Below are 18,248 nucleotides of genomic sequence, written 5' to 3'. Positions count from 1 at the left end.
TCCTATCACGGGTGACTATGAAACTGACAGCACAACCCTCAATGAAATCTACTAGTTATACAAGCATGGATGGCACACCATGGCTTGTGTCTCAATGACGATAAAACTGAGTTGATCATCCTGGGCACTCCCGCCAAACTTAAAAATCTCAATCCTTCCTTCAAAGCCTTTACCATAGACGGCAACCTCATTTCAGTCTCCAACAATACTAAAACTCTTGGTATTTACATCGATGCTACCTTATCCTTCTCTAAACAAACTAACGCAGTAGCGGCATCAGCTGCCTACACTTGCAAGCTTATTACAGCATGTAGACCATTCTTATCCGCTCCCAACTGTATCACTCTCGCGAGAGCTTTAGTCCTCTCCAAAATAGACTACTGTAACGCCCTTTACTTGGGCACTAGCCACAAAAATATCAATAAACTACAAGTAGTCCAAAATAATGCAATCAGAGCTGCCCTTAACATCCCCAAAAAAGCACACATATCTGAGACCAGACGTAACCTGCATTGGCTCCCAGTCAAGCACAGAATATCCCTGAAAACGCTTGCCCTCACACACAAAGTTAGAGCTAACCTTGCTCCAGCATACCTCACTAACCATTTTACACCACACTCTGCCTCGAGACCTCTTAGAGCAGCCCAAACTAACACCTTGACCACCCCGAGATTTAAACTCCACAATTCGGGTGGAGCTAGCTTCCCGGTACAAGCTTCTAAACTATGGAACACCATCCCCCCACATCTATGTGCAGAACCATCATTTAACCGATTCAAATATAGCACGAAGTGTTGGCTCCATAACATGGACTCATGACAGCTTAAACCTTAACCTACTGAACATGACCAATCACTTGGAATATGCACTTGTTTACGACGCCAGCTCCTACCTGTAACCATTTTTGGAACCTGGTTGTCTGTATTGTTGTTATTGCACACTTATGTAACTGTAACCTTCCTGCAAATGTAACTGTAACGTAACTCATTTAACTGTTCCTTGTAACCAGCTCCACATTTACGCGCCCTTATGCCCCCGGGCCTGGCTGAGCTTTATAAATAAAATAAATACAAATACAAACTTGAGCCACTCAATACATCCACCCACACTATGCACCACTGCCCCCCAATTCACATGATGCCTGCACACGAGACATCCTGCATCGACCACATCATCACAGTCTATTGATTGACTCCGCCATGTGTGTACATCACTGCACAATGCCATACTTACCAACCACTATTGTCCGCAAGGGCAACTACATATGCACAGCAAGTCGTTGGTCAATGTCCAAATGCCAGCGTCGACAACAATGACCCAGGAATGGTAATCACCCACCGGTCCGACCACTGCTTGGCCCATATGGATGAATGAATGATGACACAAGATTGCACTGCATCTGATAAAGACATGATACCACAAACACTGAAATGTCCCCCACATTTACATCCCATGTAGGTGATGCAGGATATGTACTCACGCCATGGCTGATGATGCCTGTACGGAGGCCAAGGAACAGGCATGAGGAGGCGTACAACATGGCACATGTCCGCACACGTGGCATGATTGAGAGGACATTTGGCCTACTGAAGGCCAGGTTCCGCTGCTTGAGCAGATCTGGCAGATCACTGCTCTACAGCCCAGTGAAGACGGGTAAAAGTGCCATGCTGCACAATCTGTGCATGCGCAGGAACATTCCGCTGCCCCCAGACACACAGGATGATGATGGTGCTGAAGATGGTGATGGGAATGGGGATGGGGATGGAATGGCTCTACCCCCTCCCTGGGGTGCACAAGATTGCCAACGAGCACGGGATACACTCATTCGCATTTACTTTTGAGAGACTGCACATTGACAGGATTGCATGGATATGACGATGCCAGTTAATAAATGAATTGACTGCAAATGAAATGACGGATGTCCACTCATTATTGAATTTCTCAAAGGTGATATATTTTTAAAAAAACAGGAAAGAAGGTGCATTGGGTAGGTAAACGGAACACCCGTGCCCACCCACCACCCAAACATACCCACCCCCAACCAGGCCCCAAACTACTAACCCCCTAATGGACCTCCCCCACCACCCAAACGTACCCACCCCCAACCAGGCCCCAAACTACTAACCCCCTAATGGACCTCCACCACCACCCAAACGTACCCACCCCCAACCAGGCCCCAAACTACTAAACCCCCAATGGACCTTTCCCACCACCCAAACTTACCCACCCCCCATACACCCATTGTGTCCATGAATGTCTCCTGCACAGCCAAACATACATGGCATTATTTGCGTGTGCGCTTCTGCGCATGGGCATCCTTGCCTGAAGGCCCTGTCGGGCGACTTGAGCACCTCCGTGGGCTGGCAGTGGTGGAGCTAGATGGGGTGGTACTGTTGGACGGCACTGCTGGTGTCAGTATTGGCATACGTCCCAGATACGCCTGCTGGGCAAGCAACATGGACTCTGCTATGGTGGATGTGTTATTGTTGCCCTCCCGGACATGGCATGCCAAGGTCACGATGGTGGTGGCAAAACGTCCAATGACCCTGGAGATCTGATGCACAGATGTGGTATAACTCTCCCTCTGCAGCCTGGCCTCCTCCTGCTGCAGCCTGGACTCCTTCAGCTGCCTTTCCTTAAGCTGTGTAAGGGCGGCCTGCTGATCCTCCATCCGCTGCATGCGGCCATTGAGCTCTGCCATGGAGGGGGTCGGTGACCTCATGGGACTATGCATGGAGGGGGGGGCTGAAATGTAGGTCCTGGAGGGATGATAGGTCTTCCAAGTTGTCCCTACTTCAGCCTGCATGGCTGGGGCACTGTTATCACTGCATGCAGCCTCCTCCGCAGTGCAGATGGCCTCAAGGATGGGAACTGTAGCCATGGTGGGTGGGCGTGGCACTTGTGTGGCAGCAGGCAGCAGGGGGATGGTGGCGATGGCTGTTGCATCCTTGCCAGATGCAGCTGGTGGCTGAGTTCCAGAGCAGTTTGCGTCGTTCTCCTGGGCAGGGGTGCTGCATTGTCCACGTGCAGGTGCACGTCGCCTCGCCTGTTTGGCGTTGTCGCTGTCACTTGAAATGGCTGTGGGGACACAGAGAGCATGCTGTTAGTTGTGTGCTGGTACTTGATGGGTCCATCACATGCATCAAACAGGACAATCAGTGAGCACTTGCATTTACACGCATATGACTGTTGATGCACCCAGGTGTATGTGTCTCTGCTTGTACCCAGTCACGCACTGTGAGCATGTCCAAGGGCCTTGTATTGTGGGGTTGTTGCTTCTCATGTGGCTAATGAGTGGGTCCTTTGTGGCACTCCTGCCTTGACTGGGGGTGGGGGGTTATGAGTGGGTCCTTTGGGGCACTCCTGCCCTGACTGGGGGGGGGGGTTATGAGTGGGTCCTTTGGGGCATTCCTGCCCTGACTGGGGGTGTGGAGGGGTTTATGAGTGGGTCCTTTGGGGCACTCCTGGGCTCAAAATGCACTCATGGCTTTGTAATCTGTGCACTTACCGGCATCTGCAGGTGGGCTCACTCCTGCCTCTGCATCGCCAATGCCATGTATTGCCTCAAGGTGGAATACGCTGCTGCAGCGCTCCTCCCATGTCTGCAGTTTCAGTGGTGGTCAGCGCTGAAGAGCATTTCAGCATGCTGCACAATGTGTTCCACGAGTACTGTGAGCTCTGCCTTGCTGAAGTGCTGTTTCCGCTGTCTTTGTGCAGGGATCCTGGATGTCATGTTGGTTGTTCTTTTTGCCTTCTCAGAGTGGTGATCTGGCCTGTGCTGACTGGATGGCAGTGGATTGTGGTTTATATAATGGCCGCCGCTCTCTTTCCGGTTTTCGCGGCCATGTTATTTCCGCTTCCGGTGGTTCCGTGTCCGTGACGACGGTGGCAGTCACGGTTTTTGCGCTGCTTATTGAGGCAGTATGTCCATTTCCGTGGGTGTTTACGTGGTGACGGTGACACTGTTTCCGGGTTGATGTGGTGCACACGACCGACGGGCCGTTATCGGCCGCTTTTTCTGCAAGCTTGCGGACGCGGAAACTGTATCACCGTCGTCAAAGAATCACCGCATTCCCGACCGGCGGACTCGTAATGAGTCCCATTGTGTCTCCTAGGCCAGGAGATTATACCCCCCTGCACCAGAAATACAATTCAAGCATAGATGTTTGCAATTTTATTTGGATTTAAACCACGGTATAAGTATTGACCTAGTGGTGCCCCTCTAGCACACCACGTTCACCTTTGGATCCCATCGCCACTCACCCCACACAAACTCCCTATCCACAATTTGCGCTCTCCCTCAGAGTCCCGCAATTGCAAGCCGTGTGGCGCCTTGTTTTTGGCCATGGTGCTTTATCTGCTGGCTGAAAACTCTACTGCCTTGTCCACCTATAGCTGCTAATTTCCTAAATTGACAGACTCAGTTGCCTGTACACATTAGGTGAGCTGAATCTGCATAGTGTTCTACTGCATGCTGTGTGTCTTAAAATGTACCCTCTGCTGCCCGTGTTAAATTATACTTCTTCTCAGTTTTTTTGGGATTTCCAAATCTGGGTACTTTTCAAAACCTTTTGCCCAGTGCTAGTGCTGGCATTTCCAATGCGAGTTGAAGTTCAAATCTGGGTATTTTTTAATACTGTTACCTGTGTTGAATTGCTGCATTTGTCTGCCTTCTGGAACTTCAAATCTGGGTGTTTTCAATAACCTGTTGCCCTTTTTAAATGTTGGCATTACCCATGTATGTTTGTGCTCCATATCTGGGCATTTCACTTCCCTTGCTTGATTCCTGCTTAAAGTACCTGCTTAAACTGTGTTTCTTGGCTGCTAGGCCGTCTGGTGAGTTATGATTTAATATGATATGATATGATATGGCATTTATAAAGCGCCTATACGCAAGTGTTTCTAGGTGTGACAAGACAAGGAAGGGTAAACAAAGGCAGGACAAAACAACAATCTTACTAGGTCTCGTCATTCAGATCGTGCAAGTGCGGGGGAGAGGTAGTGGAGAAGTACCAGGGGGTGGGGGAGAAGTGCAGGTAACTCCATAAGTTCAGCCATTAGGTGGCTCATAAGTGCAGAGAGAAGGGACTGTAGGGTTGCAGGTACAGACCCTTAAGTGCTGGGGAGCCCAGAGGCAGTGCTAAGGCAACTGGACATGCAGGAGCCTGGGCCTGAGTTTAGATGGTATTCAGGTCGCTAGTGCACAGAGCAGTCAGGGACATCAGCAGGGGAGAGGAAGAGAGAGAACGGAAGTGAAAAGGAAGATCTTGAGTTGCTTCTGGATCTGTAGGTGGTTCTGCTCAAGTTTGAGAGAGGCAGGGAGGCGGTTCCAGAGGGAGGCCCCAGCCCAGGAGAGAGATCTGACCCTACCTCTCTGCTTGGAGAAGCATCTGACCCTATGAGAGATGGAGGTGGATGAGTGGAGAGCTCGAGAAGGAAAATGTTTTGGTAGAGAAAGTTGGAGGTCGAGCGGTCCCAGGCCCCAGAAAGCCGTATGGATGATGCAAAGGGTCTTCAACTTCCTTTGTACACTGTGCAGCTCTCCTTCCCTCGCCCCCTCCCTATGGTGCTCTCTATCTCCCCCATCTACTCTAACTGCTACTCTATTACCTATGCTCCCTCTCTTTCGAAGCCTGGAAGGAAAGAATTTAAGAAGTGTCTCCTGGTCTCTAACCCAGGTCTGCCTATTGCCGACACCTATGTCAATGCTCTCTCCAGGCAGACTATTACTGACATTCTCTTTGTCGTTCCCTCCGCTGACCTATGCACTCCCCATATGGTCTCTGTCCTCTCCCCTTTCTTCTCTTCTTTCATTAATGGTGGAACCAGATGGGAAGTTCTCTTGGCGGGCTTCTCATCCAGGTGCATCATCAATGTCTACTTGAATGGCGCTATCATGGCCTAGTGCTCTCAGCCCAACCTCCTCCTTCTTGACAGGTGTCTTCTGTCTCTTTAACTTTCTCCCTTCTCCTGCCTCTCCTCCTTCTTCCTCCCCCGCTGCCTCCTTGTCCTTACCCAGCGATGGTACCGGGTCCCTGTACCCCGCCTCAGAAAACCTTTAAAGTTGGTAACCAGCTTCACTTAGCCACCCTTAATTCTCGCTGTGCTGTCAAACACTTCTCTGACATCTGTCACCTCCTTGAAGACTTTGATCTTGATGTCCTCACACTCACATAGATGTAGTTAAATACCTGCACTGTCACTGCTTTTGACAGGGGAGGTAGACTCTGTGATTAGGCCATTCCTTAGATTCGTTTGGAGGTAATCTCGAAGAACTTATTTTTCGCTGGCCTACAGAATATACATCTGACCAAATGGTAATGGATTATTGGGGATCAACTCGATAGCACAATCATCCCTTCTATGAGGTGGCATCTCTGTATATTCAGCAGAAGAAAAGACTTTCTGGAATTGTTGATAGGCTCTTGAAGACCGGCCATCTGGTTGAGCGTGGTAACCCCTTTAGCCTCAGAATGTATGAGTCGGAAGGTTTGGTTCACCAACCTTGGGCCTTATGCAGTGTTTTAAACAATATTCGGATCAAGATAAAATGATCCGGATGACCAGTTAATGTAAGGGTTATGGTCCCGTAACCAGGGTAGACTTGGTATAACTGGATAGTGAGCGGCCTTAATGATATCCAGACTCAGGTTCTCACTGTGTGAAGTGATTCTCCTCTCTAGCGGACCAGTCTGGTCCCGGATGGGGCTAGACACCAGAGGGCTTCTGTCCACACTTTCTTCCGGAATAGGAATAGATTTGGTAGACCGGGGAGTACCATGAGAGTTGGCCCATTGATCGTTCCCCGCTGCTCCACTGTCCACTAAAGCGGGAATGTTTTGTATGAATGTGTCGCCAACTGCAAATGATACCTGCAGCACTAGCATGGTTGTGTCCACATGTCTGGTGCACTGGAAGGATTTTTTCATTGTTTGGGAACCGCTGGGCTGGATGTGGTCCCGAACCGTGGTTCCCCCTACGGCCGGGCTTTGGCGTTTCCCGACCTCCTTAGGGGGGCTATGGGACATTCTCTTACTGTATGTGTATTAGCCCTGCAGTACATACATAGACCAAGGGTCCTCCGTCTGGTTTGCTCTTCTGGGGAAAACGGACCTCTGGCAGACCCCAGCTGCATGGGTTTATCTGCTGCTGTGGCTCGACTGACCGCCGATGTGGTGTCTGGAGGAGGTCTAGGTGTACGACCCTTCTTCTTTTCCAACTGCCTTTCTTGCATCCGAAAGTCTAACTGCTTAACAAGTGCAATGAATTCAGCCAGAGAATGGGGGCGAGGCACACAAGAGACCTCCTCCTTAAAATCCTCAGATAAATCTCTCCTAAATATCGTGGTTAGAGCATCGTCCGGGTCAGAGGCGTACTTGCACACGTTGTGTAGCAGATGAATTCTTCTAGCTAATGTAGTGTACAACCAGCACGGTTAATTAGAGAAAAGATATGATACCAGGAGCGATGAGCGGAAGAAACCAATGGAGGCAGATGGCAGGAGGCGACACAGGACACACAATACAGAGGCTGTTGTTTGTTAAGACTGCAAGGGAAACAAGGATTACCACAAGGCAGTCTGAAGAAACTATGGCAATTTGTTATAAATGATAATCCACTAACCTTGACTCAATTACTAGGAACTTGGTACTGTTAATGACAGAGGCCGTCACCTGAAGTATCCTGCAACAAAAAGTTTGTTAAGGCTTAAATACACCTAAGATGAGTAAGACCACCTGACTGGATTTACAAAATAAGGAGGGCTTACCATATGAGATTCTGACTGTAGGCAAGCAGGGAAGCTGGTATGTCTCGGGGCACAGGAAGAGACAGTCAGGGAATTGGCAAGATGACAGTTCGATCCGATGGAAACAGCTGGAGTCCACAACCACCTGACCCTGACGGCACGAGGACGCCTAGAAAAGGACTCCCCAAAAGTCTCCAGAGATCTAAGATAATACGTAGGCAAAGTTCCAAACAACAAATACAAAAGGTGTGGAGGCAAGAGCAGGTTGAGTTCCTTTCCGGAGTCAAGACAGGAGGCGGGCTGCAGCAAGACAAAACGTAAGCAGAGCGGGTTCCAAGAGCCGTCCGAGTCAAAACAGGAGGCGGGCTGCGGCGAGACCAAACATGAGCAGAGCGAGTTCAGAGGGCAGTCTGAGTCCATTAACTAGGCAGACTGAAGCAGGTAACGAAGGCACAGGACGTCCGTAGGCAAGCCGGGTCGGAGTACCAGTAGATCCAGCAGGCAAGAAGGGGAATGGGAGGAAGGGAAGGAAACTTGGAAAAGGGAAGGCAAAAACAAGGACACAAGATGCAAAAATGCCACTGTTGCGGGAATCCGAAGCACCGGAAAAGCGGGTAGGAGGTGCCTTTAAAGAAATCACATGACAACCATGCGCGTTAGCGCCGCAGGAGGAGGGACCTGGAGAAATGCATCGGACGCCAACGTTGCCATGCCAACTTCAAGGCACCTGGCAATAGATTCCTTAAAGGGCCAGCTGCACGTTGTCTGTATTGCAAACAAAGCGTGGGAGACAAGCGTTTAGGTTGTGCATGGCGCTTCCTGGTCTTCACTGCAGCGGGATCCCGATACCTGACAGTCCGGCCAAGCAGTTTCGCTGGCCATCTGCTTAAACCTAGTGATGTATGTTAGAATGTCTTGATTTCCTCCTCTGAAATCCAGGAGATGTTCCTGTGAAGCGACCGTGAGCTCCTGTCTACCAAACATGCTCTTTATGCTGTTACAGAAGGCAGTGTGAGAATCGAGGATAGGGTTGTTAGCCATGACGAAAGGGGTTGGCCAGGCGATAGCCGGCCCTGCCATCTGCGAGATCATGTATCCTACTTGATCTCTATCCGTGTGGAAATAAGCCCCTTTAAATGCAAATGGGATCGTACATGAGTCCAGGAGCTCCTTGACCTTATGGGGATTCCCATCAAAGCGAACCCCAGGTAAGGGCCTCGGAGGGACCTCTAAACACCCCACATGTAACCTCAAGGCTGCGTTTTCCTTTTTTAAATGTTGCACCTTCGCTGTCAAGGGTTGAACAGTGGAGACTAGCTGCTGCATACGGTGGTCCATATTGGTGACAACCAATATCCAACAGCTGTGAGTTTGGGCGTTGCTATCTGTTATGCCACGATACTTAAATATACCTTTTTAAACAGCTGTTAGGCAATTGAATGTCACCTACCTGGTCCTGATGGTGAAGATGGATGAATTGAGAATCTACCTGGTCACCTCTCAGTGTTCTGACAAAAGCTGAACCGGAGAGAGGTTTCCAGGGAAACCCTCCTGGGGGAAAAAGCCTGGGTAGTGCTGCTAAAGAACGTAGGATCCAGGTTCTAGTGATAGGCGATGCTGAGATGCGTCGCTCTTTAACAGCTACCCTTCGTCCTGCTGCAAGACAAGAGTGACAGGGATTGGTGATCAAATTGCTGTTACCAAGCTCAGGTTCAGCATGGAAATAGAGAACCCAAAGGAAGAAGAGACTTACTCTCTCCAAGCGCTTTTGGCGGATCTGATTTCTCCTCTCTGATGAAAGAGGGAAGGTGACAGAAACAAACTGTACAGTTTCTGCTCTAAGTGTCCTTAAATAATAACAGGTGGAGGATAGCAGAAAAGGAGAGTAGATAAGAGATGACCCTTGACACAAAGGGAGTGAATAACCCTAACCTCTTCTCCTGTGGATGCAACACGTACTGTGTTTGTGGCTCGCGTCTGGTACACAGAATAGGTAGTCGAGTGCCTCCTATGCCTTCTGGGAGATGGCGTTCCAGTAGGGTGAAATAACGTAGTTGGAGCTCTCCTAAATGAAGAATCTGCATGTAAGCCGGATTCGGGGGGAGAGAAGGACAATATGCGTGAGTACACTCCGATGAGAGTAGCAATGCAAAGCCGCGTTGCCGATCCACAAGGAAGTACAATTTCCCGAGCTGGGGGCGTGGTCCAATGTGGAAGCTGATGCAGAGTCAATACTAGACCGCCCCCGTTAGGAACGGATGCCGCCATGTTGTGAGGATTCTTCCTAATCAATGCTGCCAGATACGTTCTCCTGGGAATATGAAACCCCTGGGTCTGGAGGCGTAATGAAAGCTGACGCCCCATCACAGCTGCATGATCCTCTCCAAGTCCAGGCCTAATTAGCCTGGAGGCGGACTAGCCCTTGTCTTCCCCGAATGGATCCCTGCCTCTATTATACCCATTAAATCCTACACCGCCTTTGGATGTCTTGACTGTAAGCTTGGCATATCTTCCACCCTGTCGATCACTCTAGCTACCATCTGCAGGACCCCTCTTCCTATTGGAGTGTACTGACTTCACCTCCTCTCTCCTGGCTTCTACCTCGAAGCTTCTCCTCCTCAGAGACTTCAATATTCATCTTGACTCTCCTGATGTGGCCTCAACCTTCCGCAACCTCTGTGACTCTTTCTCCTTCACCATTCTTCCCTCTGGTCCAACCCACTCAGCCGGGCACACTCTGGATGTGCTCATCTAACTGAACTCTCTCTCTACCCATTTCAGTACACCTGTCTTGGTCTGATAATTCTCTCCTCTCACCTGGAGCTACTGTGTTCCCTGGCTAAGCCCCTGCCCACACTGCTGGTGTCCTTCTCTGTCATTCGACTGATGAAGCAAGTGTCAGTTGCAGCCTTTGCTGCTTCTTTTATTACTCCCTCCAATCATCCAATGGACTTGCACTTTGACTTAACCTTTGCTAAACTTCACCTCTCCATCTCCAACACCCTTGGTATCCTTGCCCCTGCCATGAGTATATGCATGAGGCCTACCTCCAAGTGCAACAGGTGGTATGATTCCAACCTAGCCTTGCTGAAAAGCAAGTGCAGATTTGCGGAACAGAAGTGGTTGTCCTCTCACTCATCCTAAGACAAACTGGCCTGTTGTCTGCTCCAAAGGCATTACATACTCTCCATCCACTCCAAGAAGTGGGACCATATCATAGCCCACATCTCCGGGGTCACCAACAGCACGGCTGAACTCTTCAAAATCTGCATGGAACTTGCCAATTCTATTGCAGTCTCTGCTTCTCCCCCTCCTTCCCAGGACCTCTGCATGGATTTGGCCTCCCACTTCACAACAAAAACTCAGTACATCCTGTCCTCACTCTCCTATACTCCACTCCCTCCTCCTACTGTACTTCGGCCTCCCATGGCCTCTCTCCCTCCATCCCTCCTACTCTCATCCTTCTCACCCACAGCACCTGACAAGGTCACCAAGACTGTTTGCTATATGAAAGTGTCCTCCAAACAGGTGCTCCCCTGTTCCTAAAGAACTATCAAGGACAATATTTCTGCCCTCGCCCCCTTTTTGGCTGAATTCTGCAATCAGTATTTTGCCACTGGCTCCTTCCCAGTACATCTCAAGCACTCCCATGTGCACACTCTCCTGAAAAAGCAATCTGTGGACCCTTCCTGCCCAGCGAACTACTGCCCTATCACCACTACTCCCTTCTTGAGCAAACTTTTGGAGAAGTTACTCATCTCCCAACTAATCCACCACACGGAATCTGTTGGCGTTCTACACAATCACCAGTCTGGCTTCAGAGCAGCCAGAGGCACGGAAACTTCTCTCCTGAACAACCGTGAAGACCTGCTCTCAAACCTCAACTCCAATTATCCTTCTGTTCTCACACTCCTTGATCTGTCCTCTGCCTTTGACACTGTCAATCATGCCACCCTCCTAAATTGAATTTGAGATGCTCTGGGCATCACGGACTAGGCACTTGCATGGTTGACCTCTTTCCTTTCAAACCCGGCCCTCCCATGTTCAAATGGGCACTTTTCTCACCTCTACTTCACTCTCTACCTGCGGTGTCCCTCGGGGCTCTATCCTCTCGCTGTGGCTTTTCAACATTTACCTTGCCTCACTTGCCCACTTGATTTCCACCTTCTCTACCCATTTTCACTGTTATGCAGATGACACTCCGCTCTCCTTTAAGCTTCCCTCCTCTCTCTCCTCCCTCATTCCTGATTGCCTGACCTCTATTCAGGCATGGGGTGCTGCTAATGATCTCTGTCTTAACACCAGCAAGACTGAGATCCTTCTCATCTAAACTCACCCCCTTCCTTCAGTCCCTACTCTGTCACCCCTCTTTGAGCCCCCTCTCCTCAACCTCATGCGAGGCAAAATGCCTGGGGGTCATCTTCAACTCCTCTCTCCTTCTCATCCGATACTGCTGACCTTGTCAAAAAGTCTCCCTTTCAGCTTCACCTCCCCCCAGAAACTCAGTCTCTAGAGCTCTGGTTCTCTTTACGTTCAACTACTGCAACAGTCTCTTCCTTAATCTTCCTCTTTCCTCCCTGTGCCCTCTTCAACCAATCCAGAACAGGACTGCATGATTTATCCTTGGCCCCAAGCCCAGGGACCACATTTCTCCATCCCTAAAATCTCTCCACTGGTTCCCTGTGGCTGCAAATATCAAATTCAAGTCATCATCCACAAGGCTTTCTGGGGCCTGGGACTGTGCTATATCCAACTTTCTCTCACTAAATACCCCCGGCTAGAGTCCTCGGTCCTCTAGCTCTAACTCTCTGCAGGTCAGACGATTCTCCAAGCAGAGAGTGGAGGATTGATCTCCTTCGGCAGGAGCCTCACTCTGGAACAGACTCTCTGCCCCTCTTAGGCTTGAGCCAGACCTCCTTAAGTTTCGGAAACTCCTCAAAACCTTCCTTTTCTTCTCCTTCTTCCCCCTCTCCCTCCTTTGCTTATTGTCCCCTGCTGCTGTGACTGACGGCCTGGTCCCTACTGAGTCCTACAGGGGCCAGACCCTCCACTGACCAATCATCATCATCACCCCCTCCCAGCACTTGCTTTCGCGCTCTCCTCCCTGACTTGACTACTTAGGCTGGTTCACCCCGTTGCACTTACCCACCCCTATCCCGTCCCCCGCGCACTTGCCCTTGGTCACCCCCGTGGCACTTACCCCCAGCAGCCACCCAGCTAATGCTCCCCTTTCCAACGCTTGCCTCCGGGCATGTCCCCCTGGCTAGACTACTTGTCTGACTCACCACTCCCTCCCTCCTCGCTCTAGCTCACCCTTTCTCCTTCCCCCGCACACTTGGCTTCCTCCCAGCACGTACCCCCCCATCACTCACCGTTCCCCTCCCTCGTTCATCCCACATGACCCCCCTGTTCACCTCCTGTTGCTGCACTTGCACGATCTGAATGTCACAAGGCCAAGTAGGACCGTTATTGTTTTTCTCCTACCTTGTTCCCCCTTCCCTCTGTCTTGTGGCACCTGGAAACACTTTCTGCTGTATAGGCGCCTTACAATTGCTCAATAAATAAATGCAAGTGAATCAATCTTGTCCCATCTTCCTGCTTGACAAATCTGGTCATTGTTCTGACAGCTTATAGAGTATTCAGATCAGGTCTGGAATCCAAAACTCAAGTGTAATGTTTTAACGAAGTGAAGATGAGCGGAACAACCCTCAGGTTTCCCAGGTTGAATTTATGGAACTCTTTTTTTATAGAAGCCTGAGAACTGTGTTAGAATTTTTTTTTCTTTTCCTTAAAAGTATCTGATGATTCGCCCTTACATTTAGTTTTAGCATTTGCTTTTTTGCCTGTTTTTTTCTGTTAATTAATATGAGTGTTACATTGTATGTTTTCATAAAATTAGTTTTTCAATTATGTTTTTTTTTTGGTTTTATGCGTGAAAGGAGCTGTGGAGCAATTTGTATAGTATTGGTTCGCTTTCAAAACACTAAAAATAAAATTATCTGCTGTTATCTATGACATTCATCTCCACTGAACATCCCTCTCTTGCATGAACAGCCCTTTCCACACACACACACATATTTATGTACACACAATGATGTAACAGCTAGTCATTGCCAGAAATACTTTTAAAATCAGGAAAACATTCTACTTTACAAATAAGTAATAGGATGTTATTGTGATGCACATGCTTTCTTTGTTTGCATTGTGTTTTAAAAGTGACGACACCCACTCTTGGTCTATTGTGTGTTCATTTGATAATAGGAGGAACATACTGGCCCTTAGCACTCAAGGGTTTAAGAAGATGAAAGCATGCATTGGTTACGATGTCACCCAGAAACGTGTTAATCATGTGTTTTAATTGAATGCACCTTCACAAGAATCTTTCATGCCATTCCTTTGCCACCCCTCTTCAGCTAAATCAGAGATCGGAGCAGCAGAAGGAAGTGGAGAGGCAACTGACAGAAAAGAGGATGGACCTTCTAAAGGCACAGTCTGGCATGCACGAGATGGAGGAGAAGATCTACAAGCGCACAGCAGACATGCAAGACCAGATCACCCATGATCTGAGGTAAAGTATATTCAATAGCTTAATGGCTTTCCTCAAATATTGTAGATGCCCAACATAGGCTATGTGAATACCAATTGCAAGAGCACCCAGGCACATTTTAATCCCAGGAAGAGTGCTCATTAATCATATGTACAGACATAAGCCAAATTTGATTACACCCATATCTCTATTGAGAACAATGCTAAATGGCACATGGGTATTACATCAATTTGCAAGGCTACTCGTGCTCCAAGATCTATCCTCTTTCCCAAGGCCTTTTCCAATAGTGCCAAGGCACCAAGACAAAACCTACAGTATAGTGCAGGTGCTCATCTTTGCTATTGCTCATCACACAAGTGGAATAGCCCTAAAATTGATAATATGAAAGTAGTTGCATGCAGTGCTATAAGTCGGATGCGAAATCGAGGGGGTAGGATGTATTAACAAGGGATGTTGCTTAAATAGTGGTGTGTGGGGATTGTCACAAAACGCCCAAGATACAGAAATCATTTGGCAGTTTTCAGTGTCAGAAAATGGTTTTACTTTGGAACTGAGTCAAATTGGTAATAACACAGATGAAAGAATAATCATTGTCCAATTTAGATCCAATTATTGTTCTAGCTTTGATGGCACAACAAGCCTCTGACAGAAATGGATGAGATAGTATTTTGAGGTTTTCAGTAAAATTCGCCTTAAGAAGAGATGGATCCAGACACCCAGAGCCTTGACAGATGTTTGAGTGACCAGCTATGTATTAGGATTTATGATATACGTTGGTAGGACTTTAAAGTTTCATCAAGTTAAATCGGATCCTCCTTCTGAATTTTCTCAAACGGTTGCGAAATCCGCATAAATGCACAGCAGCTCACACTCAATAACCCGTATATGGTGGAGAAGTGTGACATCTATGTTAAATTGAAATGTTGATAGGCACAATCCCTGCAAAACTCTGCACAACATGAACGTAAGACCCGAGGCATGCCCTTCAGAGCAATCTTTGTTAACCAGATCTGACAAAAAGGACCTTATCCAAGGTTCATTATTTCATGACGCACTTGACAACAGTTCCACCAGAGTGTGCTGGTCCAGAGTATCAAAGGCAGTAGAAGGTCCCAACAATATTAAAATCTGTGAATAACCATAGTCCAGAATTCTGAATAAATTATCCTGAACATCATCAGCCTTAATTGCATGTGCTTTGAAATTGTCATTGATGCAGGAACAGATATAAACTTTCTGTGGCTTTTCCCACATTTGTGCTGTTTTCCCTCAGGTTTCTATATTGAGCAACCAACCTTGGTGTAGGTTAGCCTATGGCCATATAGGTATTCTAATGCAGGAAGAGGTTAAGGAGACTTGCAAAGGCTCTGCTTTTTTGCACTTGCTAAAGCAGGCGGTTTTCATATGGTTCACAGTAATGGTGGTCCTCATAAAAAAACAAATGTCCACTCTTTCTGATTTCTAACATAAACCATTTTTGCTCGGTGCGCATTTAAGCGAATTCACTGTATGATGCTGTATTAAGCAGGCAAACCAAGGTACTCCTTGAATGTTGGTTGGTCGTTTTCCAACATATTCACTGCATCTCTAGTGAAGCCCTGTCGGAGCTCAGATAGGCACTTCCAAAATCCCTGAAAATTGACTGCTGCTTTGTGTTAAGACGGATTTCTGAACTCTGTCCTGGCGGCGCAGAAGTTCAGAGGGACAACCTAATTACTTGGAACAGGGTAACCTCTGGACAAGCCAGACCAATCAGGGTAGCGATCGCGGCGGTCAAGACTAGGTCTCAAGAGGGGTGAGGGTGACTGAAAGCCCGCAATGAGCACACAAAGCAAGGACACTTACAAATGACTCCAAACAGGTGTTATATTAAAAATATATACACATTTATTCCAAGGCCTTTAAAACAATGACCGTAGCGAGAAATCACAATACAACTCTAGTAAACCAACACATACCAAACCAATACAATATATATACAAATACAAACAAGTCTAAAGCGTTAGATGCACAAAATGTGTAGTCCACCTAGAAGGGAAGGAAAACAGGCAGTGCGAAATAATGATTAGACCCAGTCCGCCTTCAGAGGCACCCAACTAAAAGGAAGTCCGAGCCCTACGAAGAGTGGAGCCTTGTGCTCAAAAGTACCTGCACATGCTGGTGCCAACGGGCAAAAAGGGGAGTCTCTTCGAGGGAACCAGGCAGTTCAGTTTGGTGCACAAATGAAGAAGAACAGAGTTCCGCGACTCAAGCGCAGCCTCCACTGTGGGCAGAAGCAGAGCGCTAGTACGGAAAGGCGTGCTGTTTTGACACAGCGGGGAAAAGCTATGGGCTCCTGCAGGAGGGCGACCAGTTCCTAGCTATGCTACTCACCGGTCCCCGATGCAAGCAGACCCAGGCTTCTCCGTGTCAGTTTCAGTGCTGGCATGTTCAGGAGAGCAGGGGACGTCTCGTCGTGTAGATTCTGCAGCAGCAGAGTTGAGTTAAAGATGTCCCAAACGAAGTGAACCCGCACAGGTTGTTACCACAGCAGGGCAACGGAGCGGCCGTGTGTATCTCAAGCCAAATGTACACTACTCACTTCAGACCTGGGAATGCCAAGTGTACGAATCGTGTGAGAGTGACAAGGACTAGAAATACAACACAACCTGGCGGCGGTTACAGAGCAAGACTCCTGTGTAGGCTGGTCAGTCTGCTGGATGGCCCAGAGACACTTCCGAAGGCTTACTTGCAGGAGATGGTGAAGATGCTGAGAATAGCTGTCCCTGCTATTCCAAGGGTCGAAGTACCAGTACAGGCCTTCTGGTTCGATCAGAGGTAGAAAGGGTTTCACAAGGCGACAGCAATGCAGAGGAGCAGTCCTTCAGCGGGTCACCAGCGATTCCTCGGTTCAGCCTCTTGGTTGCAGGATACTTGGCTCCTGTATTCCTTCGTTCATGAGAACTCAGGAGATCGACATGGTAGTGGTGTTTCCAGCCCCCTCTTATCCACGGTTCCCTTCGCGCCAAAACGGAGGGGACCCAATGGGAGATCCGCTCATCAACACACGCACCATACGTGGACCTATCACGGACCACGGTGGTCCCAGGCATTCACACCACCCTAGACTCTCTGGCACCCAGGATGTGTATTGGGACCAGACATCCCAGCCCACATCCTGGAGGCACACACAAGGCCTGTAGAAGCCCGCGAAAGCATCTGTGTTTGGCAGGAAAGTACATGCCCAAATAAGGAAGGCCCCGGGTCGGCTTGACCTGGGGAAGGTGAAGGGAGCAAGACGGTCAGCGGACAGGACAAAGGAGCCTCGTGGTCTGGCCATTTTGGGAGCCAGGCCACCATTTTGGGCTAAGCGCGAGAGACACGCTTAAAACGCCAAAAGGATCTCAAAACACAAGAAACGATCGCTGCCACCATTCCCGCCCGTGATTCACTTGCACCGATCAGTTACAATCCAAAAAAGAGTATCTAGGGCCTGTAGACAACTAGAGACCCAAGAGAGCAGTAACTTAGTTTACAGTGCCCTCTTGTGTCATGTTGCACGAAAGCTGCAACATGATGAAGAAACTACGGAAAACAGCGTTTCCCGGTACTGACTGTCCTAAGGGCATGTCAGTTTCCCCGTAAGAATGGAGCAAAAGCCCAGAGGAGTGCGGCAGAAGGCTGCACTTCTCTGGCAAAGTCTAGATCATGGTGAAAACAACAGCAAAAAGTTTAGGGGTTGCCACATGGAAGGAAAATTACCCACAATTAAGAAATCTTTCCTAACACTTTGCAGATTCCTGAAGCCGTAAATAAGTCTGCTTGTTAAAGCTCTTTAGCATGAAGGTACTAGTAGTAATTGGCTGTTAACACAAACATGCTTCTCGATCCACGGAATGTTTTTTAAATCGGGTTTACAAAGCTGATTTACTACCATTTAGAAATTAGTACAGATGAATGATGCATTAAAACATT

General features: G+C 48.5%; 1 protein-coding gene across 1 annotated transcript in view; it reads left to right on the top strand.

The window, feature by feature from the left end:
• LOC138467483 (interaptin-like) overlaps positions 1–18,248 on the top strand; it is a 672,097-nt gene that overhangs the window by 88,635 nt on the left and 565,214 nt on the right. Inside the window, exon 4 of the mRNA XM_069607521.1 lies at positions 14,161–14,315. Within this exon, the coding sequence (XP_069463622.1) occupies positions 14,161–14,315 (155 nt within the window). The remainder of the gene's footprint in view (positions 1–14,160; positions 14,316–18,248) is intronic.

This window comes from Ambystoma mexicanum, chromosome 4q (assembly GCF_040938575.1).
Source record: "Ambystoma mexicanum isolate Mex_15411 chromosome 4q, UKY_AmexF1_1, whole genome shotgun sequence".
NCBI classification, from domain to species: domain Eukaryota; kingdom Metazoa; phylum Chordata; class Amphibia; order Caudata; family Ambystomatidae; genus Ambystoma; species Ambystoma mexicanum.
Note: the sequence above shows the minus strand (reverse complement) of the source record. Positions and strands in the feature narration are given on the sequence as shown.